General features: G+C 51.0%; 1 protein-coding gene and 1 long non-coding RNA gene across 8 annotated transcripts in view; both read left to right on the top strand.

Moving 5' to 3' along the window:
• The window catches only part of SSH1 (slingshot protein phosphatase 1), a 63554-nt gene that overhangs the window by 10988 nt on the left and 25054 nt on the right, over positions 1–27512 (top strand). For 3 of the 7 annotated variants that reach the window (XM_045458239.1, XM_045458242.1, XM_045458241.1), the window contains 3 exons: positions 18222–18325; positions 22711–22775; positions 23222–23343. In XM_045458239.1, coding sequence (XP_045314195.1) covers positions 18222–18325; positions 22711–22775; positions 23222–23343 — 291 coding nt within the window. Of the gene's footprint in view, positions 1–16458; positions 16916–18221; positions 18326–22710; positions 22825–23221; positions 23344–27512 lie in introns of those variants that run through there. The other 4 variants (XM_045458240.1, XM_045458243.1, XM_045458245.1 and 1 more) reach the window with 4 other exon arrangements.
• Positions 7920–10854, top strand: LOC123588039. The gene is made up of 2 exons (XR_006707665.1): positions 7920–9836; positions 9881–10854. It is a non-coding gene; the product is annotated as an uncharacterized LOC123588039 (long non-coding RNA).

The raw sequence follows: 27512 nt of genomic DNA, 5'->3' as shown, positions 1-27512 counted from the left end.
CAGAGCCGGCTGCGTAAGTTGTGGATCCCAGTACAGAATGAAAATTGTGGAGGCCTTTGTTAAAAAACGGTTAAGAATTTCAAGGTGGTGGGAGCAGAGCTAACCAAGCGCGAGGCCCGCCTGAGCCCAGGGCCTTGAACAACACGACAAGGCCTTCCTTCCTTGGTTCGACCCTCACGGCGCCTGGCGCGTGCCGGATGGGCCATCGAAGTCTCATAAATTGACTTTCCTGCGTTCTTTTTCACATGGAGGAACTCAAAGTGCGCCTCGGTGACACGCAGGATACTAAGGACAGAGAGATTTTTCCTGCCATTTCCCCCTGCAGTTTGGCAACACAGGCACTGTTAGATACAGTCTTAGTACCCCTCTGTCCTAACCTGTCTGCTTACGAGCCATTCATTCAACAGATATTTATTGGGCACCTACTTTGCACCAACCCCTGTTCGAGGAGCTGGGAATACAGCAGCGAACGAGACCCATCCCTGCCCTCATGGCCGACGCTCTGTTGGGGCAGACGAGGCAGGAAGTAAGCTAAACTAGCACGTTGCCAGCGTGTTAGTAAGTGCTGAGGAGAAAAAAGGAAGCAGGGACGGAGGTGAAGCGAACCTTCACACGTGCTCCACTCCACGAGTCGCCTTTTATGCAGTATGTCATTTCATCTTCGCGAACATCCTGTAAGGAAGGCGCCATTTTGGTCTCCCGTTTGGAGAGAGAGCTTTGGAGACGTTAACTGGCCCAATTTCACGCGGTACAAAGTGGTAGAGTCTCTCTCGGGCTCCCTGTCTCTCTGCCTTCAAAACCTGTCCTCCACCCCCAAGTTCAGGAGCCATCTCTACGGGCCCTCCTGCCCGTGGTTTGGATCTCTCACCAGGAGGCAGAGAGGAAGGAGTCCCCCCCCACTCCCCGGAGGACCCATGGCTTTGTAGCCCTTCTTCCCACTTGGACCTTAGTGGTCTCACATGAGCTGTGTGCTTTATTTCGCAAGTCGCAGGTCCCCCTGAGCTGCACTGAGAGTGAGAACTGTGACCTAATCCCCTTCCCAGGCGGTCACCAGGCGCTCGATGGGCAGAGCACCTGGGGAATACCAGTCCCAGCTTCTGTTTACTGGGTGCTGGCGGGTGCAGGCGCTGGGTTTGGAACCCTGTGCACTGGACCTTATTTTGTTGTCACCACAGCCTCCGGGGCGGCTGCTGCCCCACTTTAGGAAACCAGGAAACTGCGCTCGGAAAAGGCAAGTGGGAGTCCGGGACCAGGGTTTGAATGCAGGTCTCTGTGACTCAGAATCCCGTGTCCCTTTCTGCTGCACCAGGTCCCTCACAGGAGACAGGCAGTTTTGTGTTGAGCCCATCCTTTCCTGTCCTCCCCCGACCCCACCCCCGGCTTAATAGTTGGTAGCTTCCCACTGACCCCCAGTTTTAAACACTGGGGTACACGAACTTAAAATCCTGTGACCGTTATACTGTCCTGCTCTTCCCTTTAGATTAACTCAGGTGTTACTCCTGGTGTGTCGGCACATTTGATTTTCAAATCAGAATTTGCCCTTCGGTACGTGTTAAATTGTTGTTGCTGTTAGAAAACTCATCCTAGAGGGGCGCCTGGGGGGCTCAGTAGGTTAAGCGTCCGACTTTTGATTTCAGCTCAGTCATGATCTCACGGTTCGTGAATTCAAGCCCTGTGTTGGGCCCTGTGTTGACAGTGTGGAGCCTGCTTGGGATTCTCTCTCTCTCTCTCTCTCTCTCTCTCTCTCTCTCTCTCTCCCTCTCCCTCTCCCTCTCTCCCTCTCCCTCTCTCTTCCTCCCTCCCTCCCTCCCTCCATCTCTCCCCCTCTCCCCCTCTCCCCCTCTCCCCTTCCCCCTTCCCTGCTCATGCTCACTCTCTCTCTCTCTCAAAATAAATAAGTAAACATTAAAAAAAAAAAAAAAAGAAAGAAAGAAAACTCATCCTCGAGAGGGGACAAACGAGGACAGAGGAAAAGAGGTAATTTGATTCTGCTGGAAGTTAATTAAACTTACTATTAAGGTTAACTTAAAATGAATTTTGCTCAGAGCCTAGGAGGTTTCATTAAACTTTCGAAACACCAGTACTTAGACTTCAAAAGAATGCCACAGGGCCCTGGTCTCATTCTTCCCACACGCCGAGCGCACCCGGGAGCGCGTGCGCACACTGCGAATGCTCAAGCCAGCTCTTCCTTCATGGCGGACGCTGGTGTTGGCAGCCACCCTTACGGTAAGTGGAACACGGCTGTTGAGAGGGAGTCAGAAAACCTGGGTTCTGTCCTGAGATGTGTCATCTGCTGTGCAACCTTAGGCAGGTCACTGAACACCTCTGGGCCTCCACTTACTCCTTGGTAAAGTGATGAGACAAGATTAGAGTATGGCCTAGTCCTGTGGTGCTCCGTACTTCTAATCGTTCCTGACTTGTAACAGACTGCCCGCTTTCTCCTTTATTCCGGCACTGAGGGCAAGGTCATGTATTTGTGGGGCACCTAGCCGTGTCAGGGTCATGGTTGACCCTGAGATGGAGAACACCGGCGTGGCCTCTGGGAGAAAGTAGGCCCTTTGCTTGGACCCACCCGGTCCTCAGCAGAGCCCTGGGCGAGCCACACTTCGCTGTCACGAGCGGGCTGGAAGGAAAGGACTCCCGCCTCCAGAACCCGCCTTTGGCCCGTACGTCGTGCTGTAGACAGACCTCTGGATTTGAACAACTTATTAGAAAATTCCTAAGACTAGGAGAACATCCAAAACAAGTCGTTCTGCTTCAAGGAAGGCTGCAGTAAGAAAATAGAATTAATCAAAATAGGATTAATCAGAGTCAGAAGGAGCCATTTTCAAGGCATGGCAGTAATTGGGCTGGGGTGGGGGCGTGTCTGTGAGTCCCACTTCGAGATGGGGTCGGTACTGTGACAACTCCCACGGCGGCCAAGATGGTGTGCCGATGGGGAAGCCAGCTGGCCAGCCTCGCTGCCCTCCCAGAATCCCAGGGAGATGGCAGGCTGCCATGTAGATTGCAGAGGTCCCCCAGGGCCTTTGGATCAGGGGACGGGCCCTGCCACCCAGCTGCCTGCCCTCCCCGAAACCGAGGAAAAGTCCTCCTCACTCTCAGGGCCCTCGAGAGGCCTAGGGAGAGTCTTGTACCGTGGGGGGGAGGGGGAGGCGGGGGGGAGTCCTTGCGGATACTGACGGACACATGGGAGCTGTTTTCTGTTGTTGTTTCTTTAGCTGCTATTTTCATTGATGGTAGTGAGTACCAGCCCCTCCAGCTGCTGTCCTGACCTTCTTCCCCTCCACTGATGCCCAGTTTCACCACAAAAGACCAAAAGGTCAACCAAGTGGAATCTGAGAGGAGAAACAGTCAACACTTGGCCTGTTTCCCTTCCAAGTTCCGCTGAACCTTGTACCAGACCTATCTGGGAAGCATCCTGTCTGGTGTGCCCTTATTTTTACAGATCTATCTTTCTTTCTTTCTTTCTTTCTTTCTTTCTTTCTTTCTTTCTTTCTCTCTCTCTCTCTCTCTCTTTCTTCTTTCTTTCTTTCTTTCTTTCTTTCTTTCTTTCTTTCTTTCTTTCTCTTCCTTCCTTCCTTCCTTCCTTCCTTCCTTCCTTCCTTCCTTCCTTCTTTCCTTTCTTCCATCCATCTATCCTTTCGGCTACTTTTGAAGTTATTTTTAAAAAGACTTTGTTTTAAAGAACATGGTTGTTTGGTATTAGGAAATGTCTGGTGCTCTCCCTGCTGGGGGCCCCCGTGCCCTGGCAGAAGTAAGTCCCAGTCAAGGCTTGGCCCATACTTGGCAAGAGTTCTCGTGGTGTGTTTCCCCAAATCTGGGTCCAGTCGAAATTCCCACAAGGGAGGGATGTGGTTTGGAGACAGCCAGGCCGGCTGCCGCCTCTGGATATCACTTGTCATTTCCTAGATGTCCAGGCCCTGCCTGTTCTGTGCCTGGTCTGTTGCAGGTGGCAGTTTGGGAGTGGCTCTTTAAGTCTGGGGTTGAGGCCGCTGAACCACACGGCAAGAGGGATCCCTAAGGAGCCTGCTGTCTAAGGCCCTAGCACCCCTTTCCAGACCCCACCCTGTAGGGTGGGAGGGAGGAGTATCTCTCCAGGGAGGCAACCTGGTAACAGAGACAGTTTTTGAGTTATTTGCTTTATTTGTCATCTCAAGCAATATATATTTAGCATCTATATATTAGCCTCTGTGCTAAATGCTGGGGAGTCTTGCTAAAAACGAAAAACAAAAAACAAAACAACCCTTACCTCCAGAGGCAATGTGTGTATGCTATGTCTACCATAGCTCTGTCCAAAGGGGATTTGAAACACCGTGTAATAAAATTCATAGAAAACAGTATAATTTAAAATTAGTGAGGCAAGTGGGATATAGAGACAGTGGGGGAAAAGAAGGTGAAGCCAGGAGATGTGGATGTGGAATGCATGGCATGATGTTGGTATGGTTACCAGAGTGTGGCTATAGATCTGACGTTGAGCTTCCTAGTAGTCAGAGCAAAGAGAGAAACAAGATCGTTTGCTCGATTCATGGTATTCCTCAACATACCACCAGGTCGGTTCCTCTCTGAAGAATTCTTCTGCCAGACCCAATGTGGTGGGCGGATAAGCAGGTTGTCTTCGGTTTGGCCCTGAGGCCCACAGAGGGAGCTGATGCTGCGGGCCCATCCCACCAATTAACCTGGGTATTTGTGGTCTGGAGAGGTGAGGTCAGCGGCAGCGCTTGGTTCCAAACATTGAAAACAGGATGCTGAGTCACATCCTGCAGGCCCGCAGCATCCTGACTCCATGTGCGTTTCACAATGGAAGGCTCGCATGGGCAGGTTGGCCTCCCGCTGCTTCAGAAGTGTGGTCTCAAGCAGGAAAATGCTAAAATTAGGTTTTACATGGGTCAGGGCTGTGTGTTCACGAGGCCCTCAAACTCTGGACACACATAGACCAGGAGGAACTGGAAGAGCAGAGTTTCCCATCATTCTCCACTGCCTTGCGTCCAAAGCAAGGCTGCCTCCATCCCGGAAAATGCAGGGAGGGAAAAAGATCCCAAGGCAGGCGGAGATCTGCGTCCGTGAGGGTAGAAAAGCCTCCAAACGATGAAAGAGGAAGGCCGTGAAGTGTGCCAGTGGCAAAATGACTGATAAAGTGGTCTTAAAAGCTTTTATCAGGGCCTGAGTCGGTTGAGCATCCACAGTCGGTTTTGGCTCGGGTCATGATCTCACGGTTCGTGGGTTCGAGCCCCTCGTGGGACTCTGTGCTGACAGCGTGGAACATGCTTGGGGTTCTCTCCCTCTCTTTTTCTTACCCTCCCTCTCCCCCGCTTTCATTCTCTCCCTCTCAAAATAAACAAAAAAAAAGTGCTTTTATCACCTGTCTGTAAAGAATAATTACAAGTAGTATGTTCCCCACACCCAAATAAGTGGAAATTTTTGAAATAAGTTTTAGATTTTGAAACGATATAAAACGTACAGGGAAGTTTATAAAACTTACAGCAAAGACAGCACAAAGAACTTTTTCCTGAACCGTTTGGGAGTAAAGTTGCCAGCCTGAAGCCCATCACCCTTTGAATGCAGGCAGGGACCCTCTACAGACCAGACCATTGACCCTTGACCCTGATACTGATACATTACCACCGTCTGGTCCTCCGGACCCCATTCAAGGTCTGCCATTTGACTCAATAAGCTCCCTGGTAATAGAAGGGCCTAGTTCATGATTGCACGTTGCTTGTAGCTGTCCTGTCTGAGACTCCTTCATTCTAGGACATCTCCTCTGTCTTTGACTCTCATGACCAGGACACTTTTGAAGGGGACGGGCTCATCATCTTGTAGAGTGTCCCTCAGTTTAGGTTTGCGTGGTGTTTCCCGGTGGTATTTCTTAGGCAGTACTTGGAAATTATGTTAATCCCATCCCCCATCAACTTGTCTATTTATATCTGTACGGACTCATGTTTGTTTCATTCCGCGGTTTATAATCCATTGGTTGTATTACTGACTTCAAAGTTCAGATTATGCCTGACTTGGCCACTGGGGTCACATCCATCCTGGCTCCCGTGACCCTTGACATGTCCCCGCCATCCTTCAGCACTGCCTTGCTCTTTTTTTTGGGCCTCATCTTGTACTTTCTGTACCCCATATCCGGAATCAGCCATTTCTCCAAGGAGCCCCGGTTCTGTTTAGTGGCAAATGGAATTTAAAAAAAAAATTTTTTTTTAACGTTTTATTTATTTTTGAGACGGAGAGAGACAGAGCATGAACGGGGGAGGGGCAGAGAGAGAGGGAGACACAGAACCGGAAGCAAGCCCCAGGCTCTGAGCCATCAGCCCAGAGCCCGACGCGGGGCTCGAACTCACGGACCGTGAGATCGTGACCTGAGCTGAAGTCGGACGCTTAACCGACTGAGCCACCCAGGCGCCCCTAGTGGCGAATGGAATTTATGTGCCTCTTACTGTGTGGGTGTTGCCCTCCTCAGGCTCTCTCAGTGGGCAGAATTAGGGCATGCGAGTAAGGGTGTGCACACACATGCACACACACACACACACACACGCATGCACACACACCTGCATCTCTTTTCCTGTCCATCTAAATAATGTTGAGAACCATGAGTTCAGACCGGTACCTTCCACTCTGATCCAACACCTCAGGATTCGTTCCGGTTTTCTCCCCCTCCGTATTTATGATTCCCTTCTCCGACTGCGAGAAATTGTCCCGAGCGCATTTGCTCGTCTGATCGGTGTCCCTGGCTGTAACCAGCCTCCCGTCTCTGCAGCCACCTGTCACCTGCATAGACGCCTTCCTAGCCCTGCTCACTGCACCCCCTCCTCCAGAGAGGTCAGCATTCTTTTTTTAAAAAAAATTTTTTTAATGTTTTATTTATTTTTGAGATAGAGAGAGACAGAGCATGAACAGGGGAGGGTCAGAGAGAGAGGGAGACACAGAATCCGAAGCAGGCTCCAGGCTCCAAGCTGTCAGCACAGAGCCCAACGTGGCGCTCGAACTCACGGACCGTGAGATCATGACCTGAGCCCAAGTCGGACGCTCAACCGACTGAGCCACCCAGGCGCCCCGAGAGCAGCATTCTTGATGCTGTTTTCCCGAGGTGTCAGGTCAGTAGAGGCTCAGAGTCCTATTCCTGGTTTCCTGTCCTGGTTCCTCCGCTTCTTGGCCACGTGAACGCGGGCAAGCCACTCAGCCTCTCTGAGCCTCCGTTTCCCTCATAGACGCTGAGGATCAGGTTAGTTAATGTGTGTAAATTGCTTAGCACCACACTCAGCGGAGGTGTTCGTTATTGGCATTGCATTCATTGAGTGCACACTGCCTTTTGGGCCCTCAGGGACCCAGAGATGGACAAGTCACAGTCCTGGCTGTCAAGACCCTCAGGGTGATGTGGAGAACCTGGTGGCTGTATTGTTCGGTACATTTGGGGGCCAAGGGGACCTGACCGCCAGGTGACTGTATCTCCACTTGTGGCATTTATGTGGTGAGTCTTACGTGTCCAGTTCGTCCTATGGGTTGTAAACACCCCATGTTCCAGCTGCTTAGAGGTTACTAAGGTGAGAAAGTCATGCAGTGGTTTGAGACTGAACAGGAAGTCAGCTCTGTGAGTTTGTTTATGAGTATTTACTTAGAATTTACTGTATGTCAGGCAAGGAAGGAGCTTTAGGAAATTATGTGTGCTCTGGTCTAGTGTCCTATTGTGAAGTTCAAAAACTCTGGCGTGAGGGTAACTTCACCATAAGTTAGTAGTAAGTATGTCTGGGAACACAATTTGGAAACCAGGGGTCTTAGGTTCCTATCACTTTCTTTTTTTCTTTTTTTTTTTTAATGTTTTATTTATTCTTGAGAGAGACAGAGCATGAGCAGGGGAGGGCCAGAGAGAGAGGGAGACACAGAATCTGAAGCAGGCTCCAGGCTCTGAGCTGTCAGCACAGAGCCCGACGCGGGGCTCGAACTCATAAGCCGTGAGATCATGACCTGAGCCGAAGTCGGACACTTAACCAACTGAGCCACCCAGGTACCCCCCTATCACTTTCGAAGTATATGACCTTGCATGAGTGACTTAGCCTCTAAGCCTCAGCTTCCTCACCTGCAAGAAGAGAGAAGGTGCTGTAAGATGTTGAAAGGGAAGAGCCAGGGCTTTTCGCAGCCGGGGGCAGCCAAGGAGGGCTTCCTGGAGAAGGTGTGGATGCTAGCAAGTGGGCACGAGGTAGGGAGGCAGACAGGAGAGAGAGAAGGCCGCGAACAGAGGCCAGGGTAGAAGAGTTGAGGAAGACCACATAGAGAGAAAACAGAGAATATGTGGAGTGTGGGAGAAATCGTGTACGAGGTAATACAAAGAAGGTTTTTATTATAAACCCTTTTCCTACTTGTTTTATGAGCTCCTCGATGTCAAAGAGTGTCAGATGAATGAAGCTGAGGTTAGCAACATGTAATGGCTAATTGTGGCTACCATAGAAAGCTAGCACCAGCCTGTTGGGACTCTACAGATAATGTCACATCACTGAAAGTTCTGGAGCCGGGAATGACATAATAAGAGCTGTGGTTGGGATCTGTGCAGTGGATTAGAAGCCAGAGGTCCCTGCCCTGATTCCCAGTAGATGGAGAGCTTCTGAAGCTGTGCTGCCCTCCACCATAGCCACCAACCACATGTGGCTGATTAAACTTGAATTCAATTGGAATTAATAAAATGGCAGATCTCAGTACGTCAGTCACCCTCCCCACGCTTCAAGTGTTCAGAAGGTGCCTACGGCTGCTGGCCTCCCTCGTGCGGGTAGAGAGCACGTCCGTTCTCTGGCAGGGACACTCTGAGTACCTAGCGTAGAGTCAGGCGTGCAGTGGGGCCCCAGTGGATGTTGTGTGGCTCGGCGGGGACGCAGGGGGCCAGAACTGCAGTGGTAACTGAGGAGCTGGGGAAGAAGGGACCTCCGGAAGGGTTGGGACCCAGCAACCCATGAACGTGGGACAGGACTGCGTACCGAAAAGAAAGGGCAAAGGACCTGGGACAGTTGAGATAATCTGTCCTTGGAATTTTTGCGTTGTTTCAAAAACATTTCCTCCGGGTGCCTGTTATTTCTGGCTGGCTTGGTTGTCTTTGCTGCCACTGCATTTCCAGCACAATGCAGCCTTTGTATCTTCTGCCCTCCTAAGGGGGCTTAGGTCCCGGTATCCCAGATGTACAGGGGAAGATAGCACCAGCTCGAGCTTCCACGGGCGGGGCCTGAGGGCTCTCGGGGGGCCGTGAGGGACCCATCCTGAGGTCTGTAGAGCCAACTCCAGGCGCATCATTTGCAGTCTTTCTTACACTGGAGAAGGGGAGGGGTCGCGGGGGGAAATAATCCTGCTTTTGCGAACTTGCTGGTGTATTGCTGGCAGGAGCCGCTCGCTCCTACCCGTTGACATGAAGGAGAGCTGTGTAGCTGGCCTCAGAGAATGTCTCTTGCTGTCTGAAATGCTTTCGGACATTCCTTCTCTCTGAGAAAAGCCCACGCCTTCCAGCCAAACAATACAGGCCTCGGCAGCAGAGACGTTTGTCCTGGGCCCTGCCAGCATCTCTTGCCCATGACCCCATTCCCTCAGTAGACCGCCCCCGAGCTGGAATTTCCCTGTCCTCAGCATTCTGTGGAGGAGAGCAGTTTCGGAGCTCTCGCGGGCACGTGTGGCAGGTGAGCCACTGAAGAATGCTGTTTGGGGCCGAGGCCCTGCCAAGCTGCGCTGCGGAGCGCAAAGGGAAAACAACAAGGCCTCGGCACAACTTCGGGGTGACCTTCAAACATGAGTTCAAAATGGGGGAAGAGCGGATAGTAAGTTTTCCATCCTTCCGTCTTCATACACTTGGCTTTGCCGGGAAGAGGGTCTGTGTCCGTCCAGACCACCGCCAGCAGAGGTTTTCAGGCAGATCTGTGTCCGTCCAGCTTTGCCCACCGCTTCCGGCGCCGCAGGTCGGGCACCCCTGCCCTCTGAGGCAGGTGTCCTGCGGGGAGGGTGCCGAACTTGGAGCCTCTTGGCTGAGTTCTGCCCCTTCTTCGACCTGTGGCCACAGACAAGTCATTCCTCTTCTCTGTCTTGATTCTTCCATCAGAAGATTTAAATTTTAAGGTTAAGTGAAAAAATGGAGGGGCAAGGGTTTCTTGCCAGTTAGGTAACCTTCTGTGTTCTCGCCTGGAAGAGGAGTGTAAGAATGCCTGCCTGGTCTCCCTCGAAGAGTTTCATGAAGGTCAAGTGACTGACATTAGTCAGAGTGCTTTGTCCACAGCACAGCTGATCACAGGGCTGATCTGTCTTTTCTGTTAATTGTTATTTCATCTCGTGACTCAGGGCCGCCTTTCTGAAAACTGTAGAGCGCCATTCAGGTCGAAGGTATCATTTATTTATTTAAAATAGCACACATTGAGTGCCATGGGCTTACCCATAAGCATTCAGGTACCGAGAACTCATTGACAGGTTGACGGCTCAACTTTAGGCCCAACGTTTGGTTCTTAACTTCGCAATTTCTGAAGCTTGAATTTATTAGTATGCTCGGGGATGGTCAAGTTCTGCGAAACCAACTTATGCAAACCAAAGTTACAAGGAACTGACCTATAAACCAGAATAGACATTTATGAATTCACAGGAGGGCCTTTTACAACAGAGACCAAATCTTCCTCCGTTCGTTATGGAGCATGTATAACGTGATCTTCCTACTCTCCTGCTGCCTGCTCCTCTTTTCCGTGTTTACCGATTCTACGAGGCCCAACCAGGTCTCATTTCCTCCAGGGAGATGTCCTTGAACCCCCCAGGCTGGGCTGGGGGTCCCTCCTGCCATGTACATCCATGTGTGCATATGTGTATGCACACACAGGACCCTATACATCCCTCTACTGTGGAACCCGCTGCATCACGTTGCAGTGACTGTCCTGTGTCTGTCTGACCCCCTGGAATGTAATGTCGCTCGGAGGCAGGAACCGTGTCTGTTTCATTTCTGGATTCCCAGGATTTAGCACTGCCCAGGCACAGCAAATACTCGTTCATCGAAATGGAATTAAACGGAAACTCCTCTTGGGAGTGTTCATTGGCACCCACCTTTTCTGTGGTGACAACTTTACATTCATTCCTTTTTTTTTCTTTTTCTAGAATTGTCATCACGTCTGCTAGACAAACCACAGTCCGCTCAGCCATCACCATACAGAGCTGAGGGTTGATACCCATGTCCAAGTAGTTCATTTCATTTCAGCCGGTTCGATCAATGTGGGACTCTTTCCAGAGCCTATGTTTTAGGTTCTGATTCTCTGATTTTGTGCAAGATGTAGCGTCGGAAATACTAAAATCCTACCAGTTAAGTAACCTTCTGTGTTCTCATCTGGAAGAAGAGTGTCAGAATGCCTGCCTGGTCTCCCTCGAAGAGTTTCTTGAAGATCAAGTGACTGACGTTAGTCAGAATGCTTTGTCCACAGCAGAGCTGATCACAGGGCTGGTCTTTCTGTTAATTGTTATTTCATATCGTGACGCAGGTCCGCCTTTCGAAAGCCAGGACGCTGTCACTGAACGTATTTGGTAGAAGACGGGCACGTGCATTTCTTTGTCACTTGTTTGGCTGCTTCCAAGGAGGGTATTCTTTTCTTTGACCTGGTGTGACCTCCCCTCATGGCACTGAGTCATGTTACTCTCCTGAGAGGACCATGCATTTTTATTGGTGTTATTTTTTACCAGCAGAAAACATTTATCATGTACCTGCAGTGTGTAAGGTACTGTTAGCAATCCCATGTGGGAAGGCCCTCTTCTCTGTGTTTTCTGTTACTGTTAAAGTCCAGGGTTCTGGCTCTGCATCAGAAGAACTCCTGGAACTTTTAATTTATTTTATTTCATTTTTTTATTTTTTGAAAATGTCTATGTTTATTTTTGAAAAGGAGAGAGAGAGTGCATGCACACAAGCAAGCAGGGGAGAGGCAGAGAGAGAGGGACAGAGGATCCAAAGCAGGCTGCACGCTGACAACAGAGAACCCGATGCAGGGCTTGAGCCCATGAACTGTGAGATCGTGACCCAAGCCCAAGTCAGACGCTCAATCAACTGAGCCACCCAGGCGCCCCCTCTCCCGGAACTTTTTTGAAAAGCAGATGCCTGGACTTATGGCAGACATTTCGAGTGAGAATTGGCTGAGGCTGGACCCGGGCATGACTGTGTTTTGGAAGTTCTGTAGGTTGTTCAGATGTGTAGCCAGAGTTGGAAACCAGGGGCAGTAGTATAATATGGCTGTGATGTGGGGTTTCGATCCCTCCTATTTCCGTTTTTCAAGGAGTTGTTCCGAGTGGCTTAGCACACACCCGAACCACCCACACAAACACCTGCTCCTTAAAAAGGAGTGTTATCTCTGCCTTTATCGACATTAGGGCACGCTTGGCTTTACATTGTACTCCTCAGTCTGCGAATATTTGGCCATTTGAATGAATGAACAGAGCCCTGTAAGTGACCAGCAGAACAAACATACAGTAGAACAGGAATTAGAACCTGAAATATGGATCCCCAGACCAGTGCATTTTCTGTTCTTTAACCCCCATGTGCCCCAGCATCACTAAGGGGGTTGGTTAAAAATGAGATTGTCCCCGGAGGCTGTATTTGAGGAGTTTGTCTGACTACCTTCACTTGTCGTTTGAAAAAGGTGACGCGTGCCCTGCAGAGCTCTGGGAGCCACGCACACGTGGTGGCGCTCAGCAAATGACAGTACTATTGATAAGAAGCCTGCGCTGAAAGCCGCTTCTCGACCGGCGGGGCTGTGCTGCCCGCAGAGCTCCTTGTCCGGATTCCCATTCAGCCCACAAGGACCAGGCACTGTGCCCCACCCCACAGCCGGGCAATGGTGGGTGGCAGCAGGCAGGGTGATTGCAGTGGCCCCCCTCGGCCTTCTGCTTGCCCCCAGGCCCGGTAGGAGAGCTCTGGCCCTGAGACTCCTCCTGGACCCCGTTTCCCTGAATTATGCCTTCTGTCTGTTCCCTTCGCACAAAGCTTTCACCTGCTGGGAAGAATTGCTACGGACCAGATCTTGACTTCTGTGATGTGTGCTTTAGCGGAACCAAAGCCGCCAGGGCAGAGGTGATATCAGGGTAATGGCTCTGATTCTCAGTCAGAACTGGCGGGCGACCACGGGCACCACAGGACTTACGACTGTGGGCTTGGGGTCTAGTCCCAACTCGTAAAGATGTCATGCCCCTGGGCAGGCCGTAGTTTCCTCCACTGCAGCATAATTGTGTGTGTCCCACTTAATTCTCTCATGACGATTAATTTATCCTCTGGGAGCCAGGGGAAGCTTCCAGACAAGGCCTCCCCAGGAGTGTTCCAAAGCACCAGTTAGGGGCTCCCCTCTCCCCTCTTCGAACACCAGCAGGACCCCTGTCTTTGGGCGCTTATCCCCTTCTGCCCTGCAGTGTGGCTATTCGTGTCCTTAATTTATTTCACGGACCAAAAGAAGTGCTAAACACACAGAGCCTGCTGGCTCCTGCGGGCGGGTTTCGGGTTTTGGGGTCCCGTGCCAGGCCCTTGGGGACCTGGGCCTGCTTTACCTCTGCAGCCCTGCCCTGGGCACCGGGCCTGCGGTTCTCTGAGCAACGCCTGTGTGTGCACACGGGGTTCCCTCTACCTGGGTGCTCCCCCCTCAGCCCTCTGTTTGCCTCCTCAGGCAGCAGTTAGCATGACTGAAGAATTTTCAGAATGTAAGACGCTGTGACCACACGGACTGACTGTGGTGGCTGCCCACGGGTCACCATTGGGTGAATGGGTGGCGATGTGACAGAAACAGGAGTCCCTCAGCCTGTCGATTTCGAGCAGAGCAGGGGTCCTCGCTGCTCTGGATTTGTTACTTGGCGGCCAGCTGTTTCCCCTCACAATTCTGAACACACACCCTGCGGCTTGTTCCTAAGGCCTACAAAAGCCGTAGGAGGAAAGTGATTACAGGAACTTCAGCTGTTTTGCGCTCTCTGAATGGCCCTCTTTCATCAGGATATGCAGGGACAAGGGCCTTTTTAAACCCAAATATCAGGGGAAGACAAGAGTCCCACAAGAGCCATCTGCCCCCTGGGTGGGAACATCATCCGGACGAGAACTCCTGCCCAAGGACTCCTGGCCCCTTCCTTCCCTCTCTCCTTTCTCTGGAGGGAGTGCGAGGCAGGAGCTGGAGGCAGTCGAAGATGTGAACCAGGCTATCATGAACCTTTTTTATTTCACTGACTTCTGCGTCTCCCTTCAGCGGGCTCACACCCTCCGCTCTTCAGAAGCTTCCAGCCCAAATTAGTACGTATCACCACCTGATCTCTTCCTACCACGTATCAGTTTCGGGGTGACACTGGCTGTTCATGCTGTGAGGGCTGGGGTTTTTCGAGGAGCATTGTTTGAGGCTTTTGTCTGTCCTTAGTGCCTTGGAGAAAACTAATCCTGCATCGTCTCCTGAAACAGGCAGTTAACCAGTGTTTGAGAACATATTTATTTGTACTGTGGGAGATAAAAGCATCGGGGTGGGGGGTGGGCAGGGAGGGCCAGGGCTGAACTTGTTTTTAATCTCCCATCAGGATTTGTCTTAAAGTGATGGAGACCACTTCAGTTTTATTTGTCACCGTCTGACCTCTCTGGAACTTCACTTATACTTTCTAGGACACCGGCATTTTGGGGGAGAGGATTGGTTTTTCTGTAGCTGTGATGGTGTTTTGTGGGTCTGCACTTACTGTGAGAACCCACTAAAGTAGGTGTGCCATCCCCCAAGTGAAATTCTGTTCACTTTTTTATTTTTGAGAGAGGGGGGCGGGGGAGGGACAGAAAGAGGGGGACAGAGGATCGGAAGCGGACCCTGTGCCGACAGCAGCGAGCCAGATGTGGGGCTCAAACTCGCAAGCTGTGAGATCATGACCCGAGCTGAAGTCAGACACTCAACCGACTGAGCCACCCAGGCGCCCCTCTAAAATGAATTTCTTTTTTTTCCTTTTTTTTTTAAGTTTTTTTTTAATTATTATTTATTTTTGAGAAAGAGAGAGCAAGCGAGGGAGGGGCAGAGAGAGGGAGACAGAATCCCAAGCAGGCTCTGCACTGTCCGTGCACAGCCCGATGTGGGGCTCGAACTCACGAACCGTGAAATCATGACCTGAGCTAGAACCCAGAGCCACCCAGGTCCCCCTCCAAAATGAGTTTCTTAAAGGACACCCCCAGTGCTGTGCCTTTAGGCTCACAAATCACTTCTGGGTATTAGAAGCCTGGCACAGAGAACCCGACATAGCCCTGGCAGCGGGAAATAGTGTTCTCATCAGCCACCCAGAGGGCACGTGAGGCTCAGGGCCTGGAGTGAGCTCAGGGCAAAAGACAGGAAACAGAGTCGCAGAGAATATCTGCATTTTGTTTCCATAAATCCTGTGACTGCCCATGCTCCACAGCCTCTCGGCCCCAGAAGTCATCTTCTGCGGTTACCCTCCTGCCGCCTCTGTCTACTGTCTCCCCAGCCGTCTCACAGGCCTGGGATAGATAATGTGCTTTGTGGACTTCCCCGCCGCTTTAAACCTTGCTCTTTACGGTAAATGCCTGCGCCTGATTGCCCTGAGGATGGAGGCAGTGTTCCAAGGGCCCCCATCCACACAGGCCCCTGACTTCATTCGTAGATGGGAGGCTGATTCTTTATCTGTCCCAGGAACACTGAAGAACCACCGGCCTTGTAAGCAATCACAATCACGGGATAAAACCAGCCTGTTCTTTTGCATTGTTCCCTTTTTTTTTTCCCCCCAAAGGAAATGTAAGGGAATCCCAGGGGAATTTTTGCCCATGATTTCCAAGGCAAAGGTCACTGTTAATGGCTGGCTGTTTCCAGAGTGTTAAGGCTTCTGGTCAGTATGGATATTTTTTTTTCTTTTCCTTTTTTTTTTTTTTTTTTTTAATTGATGAACAAAAAATGGTTGATGTTGCTTTGCTTTGTGAAGATTTTCCCTGGCTCCTTCCGTGAACCGATGGTTGTTTTGTAAGTTTCGTGGGCAGCCCTTTCAAATTTTGGTGAGAATAAGTAGTAAGTGATCTGAGTTGAAACAGATCTGTCTGAATGGTTCTGAAAATAAGGTTGGAAAATTTTCAAGAAGGAGAGGGTGACAAGTTTTAGGAGTAGGGGAGTGTTGGGCCATTCCACAACCAGCCGAAGTAAGAGCTTGGATTTGAAATTGGCCAGATAGGCACTGAAGAGCTTTTTGCCTCCCTTGGTGAGACTGAACTAAGGAAAGGATGCGCCTCGTTTCTTTCAGTATTTTTTTTTTTTTAATTTTATTTTTAAATAATCTCTTTGCCTAGGGGCTCCTGGGTGGCTCGGTCGGTTAAGCGTCCGACTTTGGCTCAGGTCATGATCTCACAGTCTGTGAGTTCGAGCCCCGTGTCGGGCTCTGTGCTGACAGCTCAGAGCCTGGAGCCTGTTTCAGATTCTGTGTCTCCCCCTCTCTCTGCCCCTCCCCTGTTCACACTCTGTCTCTCTCTGTCTCAAAAATAAACGTTAAAAAAAATTTTTTTTTAATTAAAAAAAAAAATAATAATCTCTTTGCCTAACCTGGGGTTTGAATTTACAACTCCGAGATCAAGAGTCCCGTGCTCTACCTACTGAGTCATCTAGGCACCCCCTTCTTTCAGTGTTTATAATCCTGAGCTCCCCAGCTCTTGAAACTGGCAGCACAGATATACAGCTGATAGAGTGGAAAGGGTAGCTTGGCAACACTCTTGGGGACAGTAAGTGGAGAGAAGTTACTCCGATGTAAAGGAACTGTATTATGAAATCTACAAAACCGGTTGTCAATTACTCCACGGCCCCACTCAGCCTTATCGCTTGGTATTTGAGCAGTCGCTATTTTTAGCGTGAGAATTCAACCAGCAAAAGTCACAGATTTTATTGTGGACTTCATATTATGGAAGATCACTGTCTTCCTGATTCCAGGAGCCGCTGAGTTCCATGTGGTGAGTTTTCTTAGCACCTAGTATATTAGACCTAGTCGAATTTTTTATTCCAGGGTTTAGAACATTTAACTACTTCCATGAGACATCTGGGGTGAAGGTGATCTTTTTTTTTTTCTGTTTAGGAAAATGTTCCTAGATTTCTATCAGGAACCGATCTGCTTTCTGTTAAGACACACACACACACACACACACACACACACACACACACAGAGTGCTGCTTTTTCTTAGAGTTTCCTTTTAAGTCATTTATATGTTAATTGTTGCTCAAGAGAGAATTAATGATTTTTACAGTTCCCTAAACTGAAACGTGATCTTTCACAAAATTAATAGAAATAAAGTGCTTTTCCATTATAATGTGTGGTACGTGTCTTCTATTACTCTGAAAATCAAATAAAAAATAATCATTCAAAAACATTAATATTTGCTCAGTACAGAAAATTCAGAAGATACTAAGAAATAAAAAGAAGGTAATCGTAGGTGATCCACCCTCCACCCCCCCCCCACAAAAAAACAGTTAATTTGGTGTATTTTATGGGTAATTTTTAGCATTAATGGTATTTTTTAACAATTGGTAGTAACTAGTAATTCATACAGTCTAAAGGTTTTTTTTCTGATAGCCGCCAAATCGCAAAGATGAAATTTTAAAAATTTAAATTGTAACTTTTTGAGTTGTATGTTGAATGTAAGTGTTATTGCTGGTTAAAATAGCAAAGATCAATGATTCACTGCTGAGAGATTCACAGCTGACACCTAGAGGTTTTCTACAGCAGTAGGGACACAGTCGCCTTGGCTAAGTTAAATCACAGGTCACTAGCCACCCACTTGCAAACAAATGGTGAATGTATAATTTCCTCTTCTTTATATTCAGTCAAGGGAAGGCACCAAGACCAGTGAAGTTGCCTTAAGTCAGGGAGTCACAAACAAAGATTGCACAGCAAGACCATGAAAAATCCACAGAGGGAACCGCCCCCTCTCAATCAGAGAGTTGGTCTCTGTTTTTAGAAGATTTTGTGTTACGGGGAGCTGGTTCGCCGTATCCTGCAGGAAGGGGGCGCTCCGCCTTGCAAGAGCCCAAAGAACCTTGGGCCTTTTAGCAGAAGCGTGATTTCATCTCATAGACTCTCAGCAGCAGGCTTGTAGCCAAGGTCGGAAAGAGCGCCGTGTGAAATGGTCATAAAAGTGGTTTTGTCCCCTGTGCACCTTACACGCCGTTCGTCCACACGACAGCTTTTCCTCCGCTGCATGTCTTTGCCCATTTTCCTCTCTGAACTCTAGCCTGACTGTGCTCTGCTTTTATTCTTCCCAGCTTAAGTGAGAGCTTTTTCATGGTGAAAGGAGCGGCCCTCTTCTTACAACAGGGAAACAGCCCTCAAAGCCAGCGAAGTCTTCAGCATCCCCACAAGCATGCAGGTAAATTGAGGTTCTTACGGTGGAACTTACTTTCTGTGCAAATGGAGGAACCTTCCATCACGGTGGTGAGCCCTTGGCTGGCTTTCAAGGCCAGAGAAATAGCGGAACACAGGCTTATGACGCCTGCTGCATGGGAGAAGCTCTTTTCTTGAGCGGGCAGGCCAGGCGTGTTTTCCAGGTGGCTCTGGGAGCCAGTGACCCTTTGGCCGTGCATTTCTACGGAAGCAGTAAGGCAGTCGGCAGCGTTCCATCTGGATGCAAAGATTTCCCACTCCCAGTTTATCAGTTAACTGCAGATTTCAAGTTGCAGTAGGACTCTTTAACAAGGGCACCAGTGCATGTGATAGCCAGATGTTGTCCCCTTGGAAATAACCGCCTTGGGATGCTGTGTACCTACTTGGAGGACTCTGGTCATTTCCCCGAGCATTTGGAAAGCTTTCATTTGGAGGATTTCTTTATGAGTCTTTGGAAGGCACTGGGGGGGTGAGAAGACTTTATTATTGAACAGTGGATTTGGTTTTTGAAAGTAGACAGGAAGTGATAAAGTGGGGATCAAACCCAGTATTCATTTAGGTGCAACAGCATACGAAAAAGAAATGCTTAGATGGCAATAAGACCGGTTTTCTTAGGTGACTTAACTCTGAAACCGAAGGCGGTTTAAAAGAGGAATCAGAAACCTCCGCGTACAAGTGAATCTTTGTAACGGGCCCATGGCCTCTTTGGGCGCTTCTCGGATGGGCAGCGCACGCCTCAATGCCATCTGCAAAGGCCTCGAAAGCAGCCAGCAGCTGCAGCCAGTTTTCTTGTCTCTGTGATCCTTTTGTCTCCAACCTCGAGTCCTCCAGCCTCATTTTGGATCGAAGTGCTTCAGTTCGAATTTCGTGTCTTACAGTTGACAGAAACAGCAAGGCCCAGTCAGTACTTTCCCCGTGCGGATATGCGGAATCAGGATTTGAGTCTGTTTTAAGCTCAGAAAATAGTCGTCCTGCACAAGGAGGCGGTATGGTCTGGGGCAAGAATACGTGTCTTGGAGCCAGATAGACCTGGCTTCTGATCCCAGTTGTACAACTTACTGAGCAGTCACGGTCGACTCCTGACCCTCAGTTGCCTGATCTTTACAACGGGCCTCGAATACCGGTAACTCACACAAGATGGAATGTGAAATATACGCGTGTAACATACTTCCCTCCCTGTGGGTGCTCTGTGTCTGGAGCTGTGATTGTCACGACCGCGGTAGCAAAGACAGTCACCCTGCAAACAGAACCCTCTTTCTTGAACCTGCTCACGGTTCTGCCCTGTCAGGAATTTAACCATTGTTCGTGTCTTAACACCTACAACAGAGCGAATGCTCCCGCTTTGTTCACTCTCCATATAAAATGTCTCCATCCTCTGATTCAAACAGTGTTTCCGTACTGTGTGCAAGCTTGGGGAAGGAGGTGCAAAGCCACATAAAAACCCCAAGTCCGGCTGGTTCCTGCATCTCTGGAGCGTACAGGAGAGTAGAAAGAAAGCCACAGGCTTGGTGGCTCTTCTGCCCCCGAGGTCTGGAATGACCGATGAGCTCAGGAAGGCAGAGGGACCATGACTGTCTCAGTAAACGACCCTGGGGCAGGCACAGACTGGACTTGACGTTAATTCCTGTTTTTCTAGAATTACTGTCAAGTGCCCTGGAAGACCCACAATCCCATCAGTAATCACGCAGAGCGGAGTACAAATGAGGGTTCATTTTGCCCATGCAAAGGTCATTCCGGTCGTGTCAGCTGGTCCCCAGTCTGAGGCACTTGCGAGGGGCCTATACTTGAGGCTTATGTTCTTTGATCTTTTTGCAAGTGCTGAGTGAACACTTCAGCGTATAGAGACAGTGTGTGGAAGGCAGACCACGGCTGGGAGTTCTGTCGGTCAGCAAGTCCACATCTCCACAGGCAGGTCCCGCTGAAAGGAGCCTATCTATGTGGAAAATGCCCCTTTCATTTAGGCACACGTCAGACAAAGGGGCTTGTTTTTGCTTTCCTCTGTGTGCTGTGACTCAGAGCGGGTGGTGCTGGGGTGCAGGAGAGCCCAGAACCAGCTGAGGTGGTTGCGTGCCGTTGGGGCACGGGGGCCACGCCAGGCAGGGGTGCTGTTGTAGAGGGAGGGGGATGGGGAGCATGTTGTCCTCTTTTAATGTGACCTGTCACCTGCCAGTCAACCCTTACGGAAAGCAGTGCCGGTGTGGGGTGTTTGACACAGTGCAGTCCTGTAACGGGGAGAGCAGACGAAGGGGGCAAGCTTCTAACGACCTGAGTCCTCCCTGAGGAAGGAAGTACGATTTGGACATCATATGTTTCAACCTGCCCTACAATGTGAAAGATGCTTCTGCAAAAGAAACGAATCCAGTGCGGGCACCTGGGTGGCTCAGTTCGTTGAGCGTCCGGCTTTGGCTCAGGTCACGATCTCAACGTTTGTGAGTTCAAGCCCCGCGTCGGGCTCTGTGCTGACAGCTCAGAGCCTGGAGCCTGTTTCAGATTCTGTGTCTCCCTCTCTCTCTGCTCCTCCCCTGCTCATGCTCATGCTCATGCTCTGTCTCTCTCTCTCTCAAAAATAAAATAAAACATTAAAAAAAAATTAAAAAAAAAAAAAAAGAAACAAATCCAGTGTATTGATCCTTCTCGGATTCTGGTTGTGACCTACAGGTTAATTTCTTTTTAAAGATAACTCTGTTTCTCAGGATGTTGCACAAATCAGAATTAATACAGATCTGTGAGTTACTCGTCCTTTCTGGTAGATCAGCATCTTTGCAGATGAGCCTTTCCTTCAGAAAGAAACATTAACAGAAATGTACCAGCTGGGAAGAGAGCTGTGTCAGCGTCCCACTTACTACTCACTGATTATGAACCTCAGTTAGGGGCCCTGTGCCTGGAACACACGGCTTGTTTTCAGCTGTGTTGATCCTCTGTGTCTGTGGAGACTCTGTGGAGACTCCCCGGCTCTGAGGGTCTTCGCTCCCTCCGCTCCAGCCCAGAGGCACCACCTGGGCCCTGGGCTGCTCGGAGAAGCTGGAAGCTCTGGATCACTGCCTTTATGAAGTAATAACGCTTTATTGGGTTCAGTTGTAGAGTGAGTGATGCGTATACAAACTGCTGCGAAAACGGGTGCCAGCCTCAGGCCACAGGCAGCCGCTAGTAGCCTCCATAACCTTTAATGATCGCTGAAATCGCCTGGGTGATCATCACTGAGCCAGTGGGCGAAAACAACATTGAGTGTAATGATCAGAAGGAGGCCCAAGACCAGAGCCCAGATGTGCAAGCACTTGGCAGTGGAGACGAAGGCTTGGGCCCCCCACTCACTCACCTGCCATCCTCTGGTCCCCAGACTTCAGGGAGTAGGAGAATGACACAAAACCCAGGCGGCACAGGGACCAGATGGTGTGGTCAGGCACGGAGGTCTTGCTGTGGATATTGATCATTGTGGTCGTCACGGGGGCCTAGCTCTGAGGCACCCCGTGGGCAGCCACCTCGTGCTCCTCCTTGAACATCTCATAGGTTGGGGGGATGCCAGTGTGGGCACCAGGGAAGAAGGGCTGGGAACAGCTGTCAAGGACAGAACTTTTAGCAAGAGAAGAGACAGTGACGGTGCTCGTTGTCAATTCACGTTGTCTTTCTGGACACCCAACAAGTACCTACTGTCTGTAGTCACCTGACTTGCTTCCTCTCCAGGTTGTAGGAGGAGTCTCTGTCTTATGGAAAATGCAGGAGAGTATTAAACAGGAAAAATGACCTCCAGACCTTTCTCTTTCACACCAACTCTTAGCAGATCCCCTGCCCCAGCCCTGTCTGTAGTTCCTGCTCCCTCATCCTGCACAGGAATGTTTGTTTGAACTTGCTAACATCTTTCTTTCTTTCTCTTTCTCTCTTTATTTCAAGAGTAGGGGAGGGGCAGAGAGAAGGGGAGAGAGAATCCCAAGCAGACTCTGCACTGTCGGTGCTGAGCCCAAGTCGGGGCTCGAACCCACGAACCCTGAGATCATAACCTGAGCCAAAGTCAGACGCTTAACCGACTGAGCCACCCAGTCGCCCCTGAACTTGATAACATTTCCCCTCTAGGCTTGTCTGTATCTTTTTACATCTTGTATTTAAAGAGCCCATATTGCAAGCATTTTAGAATATAAAAGCAACTTCTAAAAACATGGCAGTCAGCTAGATCTCCCCACCCTCATCGAGCAACATTCAGGAATGGAGTAAGAGAAATTGAGCCTCTTAGTCTTTGGGATGGTTCCGTGTGGTGTAGGTGGAGGGATTTTGACTTCTCCGTCTTCTCCCAGGCCCTTAACATCATCAGCGTCTTGCAGGTTTCTGCCCAGAAGGTGGGTGGGCGACCTTTTAAAACTTTCTTTGTTGGTCCAACAGGTGACCTGCCCCAACATCTTCAAATAATGATCAACCTCCTGCGTTGTGAAGATCGGATCAAGCTGGTAAGAAGAGACGAGAGTGGCAAGTTTTAATTTTTAATCGTGCGATTTGGTAGGGAATTATTCACGAGCAGTGGGAGGCGGGCATTTCTGTGTTGTAGCAAATTCTTCCCCCCATATTTCACAAAAGCCCAAGCCAGGTTTGCTCACCATCACCCACACTGTCTGGCGAAAGGATGTACTTTCGGGGTCAGTCTGTGCTGGGTTGAGATTTTCAGTCTCTGGACTTTATCTGTTCACCCATTTGAGCGACTTTGAGGGATTTCCTCCGAGCCAAGCACTGTCCCTCGTGCATGGATATGAACAAGACGTGAGGATTAAGAATCTCATCTTGATTCCTGAACTCACAGGGGGAAAGGTAGAACACAAAAGTCCTTGGTGTTGATTTGGTGACGGAAGGGGCCACCATCCGGAAAGGCAGGCCAGTGAGAGCGTCTTTGCCCGTCTAGGCCGTGCGCTTGGAGAGCGCCTGGGCGGAGCGGGTCCGGTACATGGTGGTGGTAGACAGCAGCGGGCGCCAGGACACGGAGGAGAGCATCTTGCTGGGAGTCGACTTTTCCAGTAAGGAGAGGTGAGTCTGGTGGGTGCTGCTTCCCTTCTGCGGTGGGGGGACAAGGGCTGCTGCTGGAGAAAGGCGTCCGTGGTCCTGTATCCATGGAGATGATGGTGGGGTGTGTGATGGGCAGTGGGCGGTGGGGGTGACCAGGCACGTGGAACCGTAGACCACACCATTCAGCTCTTGTGTGCCGGGCACCGTGCTAGATCCAGCCTCCGCTCTCAGCTCTGGGTCTAAGGAAAATTACACTGGGCTTAGAGGTTTACCACCGGGTACTATCAGGGGTACTGTAGGAGAGAGCACCTTAGCCAGGAAGGCTTCCTGAAGGAGGTGGCAGCTGTGGTGAACACCCAGGGACAAGCAGGAGCCAGCCCAGTGAGGCAGGGAGGGTGCCCTCCAGAGGGTCCCATGTTGAAGTGCGGGAGTGAAAGGCATCATATCGAGCACCTCACCCTGTATCACTATCCCAAGTGGAATCCCAAGTCCTTGTTGACGGGTCCTTGGTCAGAAGCTTGTAGAGAGGTTTGGAGCCTCCCAATACCCGGAGGCCAGGTTAGCTGTATCATCATAGACCCTGTTATGCGTGTGCGATGAGTGTCAACGGCTCTTCTCGCATCTAAGATAAATGAGTATGTGTGAGATCGTTGTAGAACCTGGATTTGTGAGAACTGGATTAAGATGGGTTCCCGCTATTCATTTTCAGTCTTCTCACCCACCAAGGAAAGTGCGTGCGTTCTCCTGTGTATGAGGCAATGGGCCAGATGCGTGAAGAAACAGCCGTACACAGTTCCCCACCCCAGAGAGTCGAGAAGCTTAGCGAGGAAGGAGCCATAACCAGAAAGCAGGGTGGTGGGCTCAGTGGCAGAGCGATGCTTCGGGTGGGGGGCGCTGTGGAAACACAGGAGAGGGGTGGGGTCAGAGGAGGCAAGCCAGAGGCCTTCCGCGGCCTGCGATGGCGAACCGAGTCTTCAAGGGCAGGCGGGCAGCAGGGCTGGTTCAGGGGTCGGGGCGAAGCAGGGGCACGTTTGAAGCGCGTTGAAGGCAGATTCGATGGGAGGAAGGGAAAAGCCACAGAAGCAGTGAAGGGTGTGGCAGCTGTGCGGTCACATCTTGTTCCCTGAGAGAGCTGCCGTTAGAGTGACCAGGACCCTGTCGCTTGTTAACAAGTACACGAATGGAGACGGAGGGCGTTTTCTTCTATGACCTTCTTCCCGGTACGTGATAGCACTAGGAGGAAGTTCTGTGTGGCACACTTTGGGAGAGAAGTGTGAGCTGGCGTCTGTGGCCTTGGGCTGGTTGGGAAGTCTGGATCTGGAAGCAAGTGTAGCCTGACGGGTCTTAGGAGCTGAGCTGGGAGGAGCCCCCCTGAAGACCAGACGGCCCGGTACTTCTGACCCCCAGACAGGTGCTCTCGGAAGCAGGCTGTGCTCTGTGTTGTGGGCCATTGTTGGCAAGGTGGTGAAGCAAAGAGACGTTTCGTGTCCAATGGTATTGTGGTTATTATTCTTTATTTGAGAGAGAGAGAGAGAGAGGGAGAGAGGTGGGGGGAGGAGCAGAGAGAGAGGGAGACACGGCATCCGAAGCAGGCTCCAGGCTCTGAGCTGTCAGTGCAGAGCCCGACATGGGGCTCGAACTCACAACCTGTGAGATCGTGACCTGAGCCGAAGTCGGGCACTTAACCGACTGAGCCCCCCAGGCGCCCCAGTGTTGCAGTTACATTTACTCCTCCAGCGATTATAATGCCCGCCTTTCCAAGTTCCCTCCGGGGCTTCCCTCACCATGCGTGGTCCATTCCAGTAACAGTCTCCGGCCCTGAGCCGGAACCTGCCTCCCTGTGGAATGTGCCCCTCATCTCTGCCCAGACCTCTGGAGTTGCCAGGTCTGCCCCTCCTGCCAGCCAGCTCTGTTGCTCCCATGGGGGAGCACAGTGCAGTTGCCACAACACGTCCTCAGCGTCTCCTCGAACCATTAAACTGCCCCGTGGGGTAGGTCGCCCTGATTCATGTTTTACAAGTGAGGAATCCAGCTCATGAGGTTGGCGTGGTTACCCCAAGGCCATCCTCCTGGCCTCAGAATTGGGACTTTTGCTGCAGACCTGCAGTGTAGACCCCGCACTTCGATAGGCCGCAGCCCTCCTCTACACCCTGTTGTTGGTGAGTTCGTTCCTAGACTCAACCGCGTCTGTATTTGTTAGCACTTGGCATGTGCACAGCGCCCTGCCAGGTGCCGGAGCCACATCAGCGAGAGAGCCCCGGCCTCTGCTCTCTGACCACACAGCCTGGAGGCCGTGACCGTAGCATTGGACATGTACGCACGCCCTTCCACGTCATCCTTGGTGGCTGGAGTAGACAGGCCTGCCCGAGGCCGGTGCGGGGGTCTTGCGGCCGGGGAGGTGGGTCGGGTGGCTGCAGAGGGTGAGCAGGTGGTCAGAGGGGGACGGGCACCGAGTGGGCCTTCCTGTGGTCAGCCGCCCCGCGCACGCCCAGGTGTGTGGAGGCGGGGCCTGGAAACTGGGTGTTTTTCTGCAGCTTCCATGCTGACAGAGCACCAGGCACTTTTACTCGATCCTGGCTTGAAAGCAAAGCCCTGGTCCTTACCAGAGCTTTTGGCCCTGCCGAAAGCATGATACGCCTGTTTTTTTTTTAAATCCCTGACTTGAGATTAAGCTTCCTTATTCTTCAAAAAAAAAAAAAAAAAAAAAAGAGCTAGAGATGGGTGTTGCCCACAAGGGGCACCTACAGGGGGTTCCCAGGGGGTTGGTGCGAGTGCGGTGTTAGAGGGGAGAACACGTGGTAGTGACCGGCCCTGCCAGCTCCCGAGTGCTCTCTCAGAGCCATCCATATGCCCCCTCGGGAGAGGGAAGCAGCCACCCGCAGGTTCCGTCATGCATGATGTTTTTGTCTGGGACCCGGGGCTCTTGGAGTGCCGTCGGGGCGCCCGGCCATGCTGCCCTTGTTGGTCTCGCGCAGTTCGTGAAGGACTTCCACGGTTCCCTTGAGTTCCTCCCGCACTGGCCCAGCTGGCTCCTCTGCTCCTGCTATGCCGGGCCCCGGGGACTTGACACCGCCTTCTCGGGCAGCTGCCCCCGCCCACTCTATCCTTCAAGGTCATTCTTCCTCTAAGACCCCACTTCCCGTGTATGCAAGTGCACAGGCCCTCCTTTGCTATAGAAATTTGTCCGTCCCTTGTAAGACTGGGAACTCACAGAATAGCAGATCGGGGCGTGTTAAGGAATTTGCAGAGTTTTTACGGTCGTGTCATGGTCCCTGCTCGTGCTCTTGACTGTAGGGCAAGAGCCTGAGTGCAAGTGCTCCATGGACCTGGCCCCGCGCACACAGCACTCACTAGGCTCTTCCCCGTCTCTGTGATTTGGAGAGGCCAGCTTAGATGCTGCCCTTGCTTCGACTCCAGGCCTGGCCACGTGTTCCCAGGGCCCCCTCTACCCTGGGCTTTCCGCATGTCGGTTTGGGACTGCGAGGGGCCAGTCTGCACCAATATAGCCAAGTAGCTCCTGGGCCATGCGGGACTGGGCGTAAATTGTATTTTGCAACTCTACAAAGGAAATATAATTAGCCGATCAAGTACGGGTAGGAGTGCAGGGCTGGGGCCTGAGAATTTGCCTAACACAAAAGGCTTAGTCTAATTTGACACGAAGGGCTGGAAACTGCCTTCCCCGAAGACAGAGAAGTAGAGGGTGGAAAAGGGGCCCACACGGTCCCCAGTGCTCCAGGGAAGAGGGGTCTCAGGGAGCTCAGAGCTCCCCGTCTGCAGTCACATGAGCATCGTGTCACTCCCAGGCGGTGACTAAGTGGAGGCAGAGGCGAGCATTCTAGATCCCTGGAGGTTGTCGGAGTTGGCCTTGGCAGCAACGGCGGTCTGTCACGAGCAGACTCTTTTGTAAACGCCTGAAGAATTTTCATAATAATCCAAGGGGACCCTCTGATAAAGCCCTTTCTTTCCCTCTGTGTTTTTCAGTGGCGCCTGTCTCCAAAGTCATTAAGTGTCATTTCACTGGTAGGGTGAGCAAAACAAAAGCAGATTAAGCTAGGTTTTAAAGCGCAGCTGTACAAAGGTACAGAAACAGAGGCCCGGAAATGAGCTCCAGTAATGGTGTTGGCACCCTCCCCACCCCCGCCACCCTCGGACAGGAGGCCCGGCTGGCTGCCACCACTCGCCTGCGTCCC

Source organism: Leopardus geoffroyi, chromosome D3 (genome assembly GCF_018350155.1).
Source record: "Leopardus geoffroyi isolate Oge1 chromosome D3, O.geoffroyi_Oge1_pat1.0, whole genome shotgun sequence".
NCBI classification, from domain to species: Eukaryota; Metazoa; Chordata; class Mammalia; order Carnivora; family Felidae; genus Leopardus; species Leopardus geoffroyi.
The sequence above is the reverse complement of the archived record's forward strand: the minus strand, read 5'-3'. Positions and strand labels throughout refer to the sequence as shown.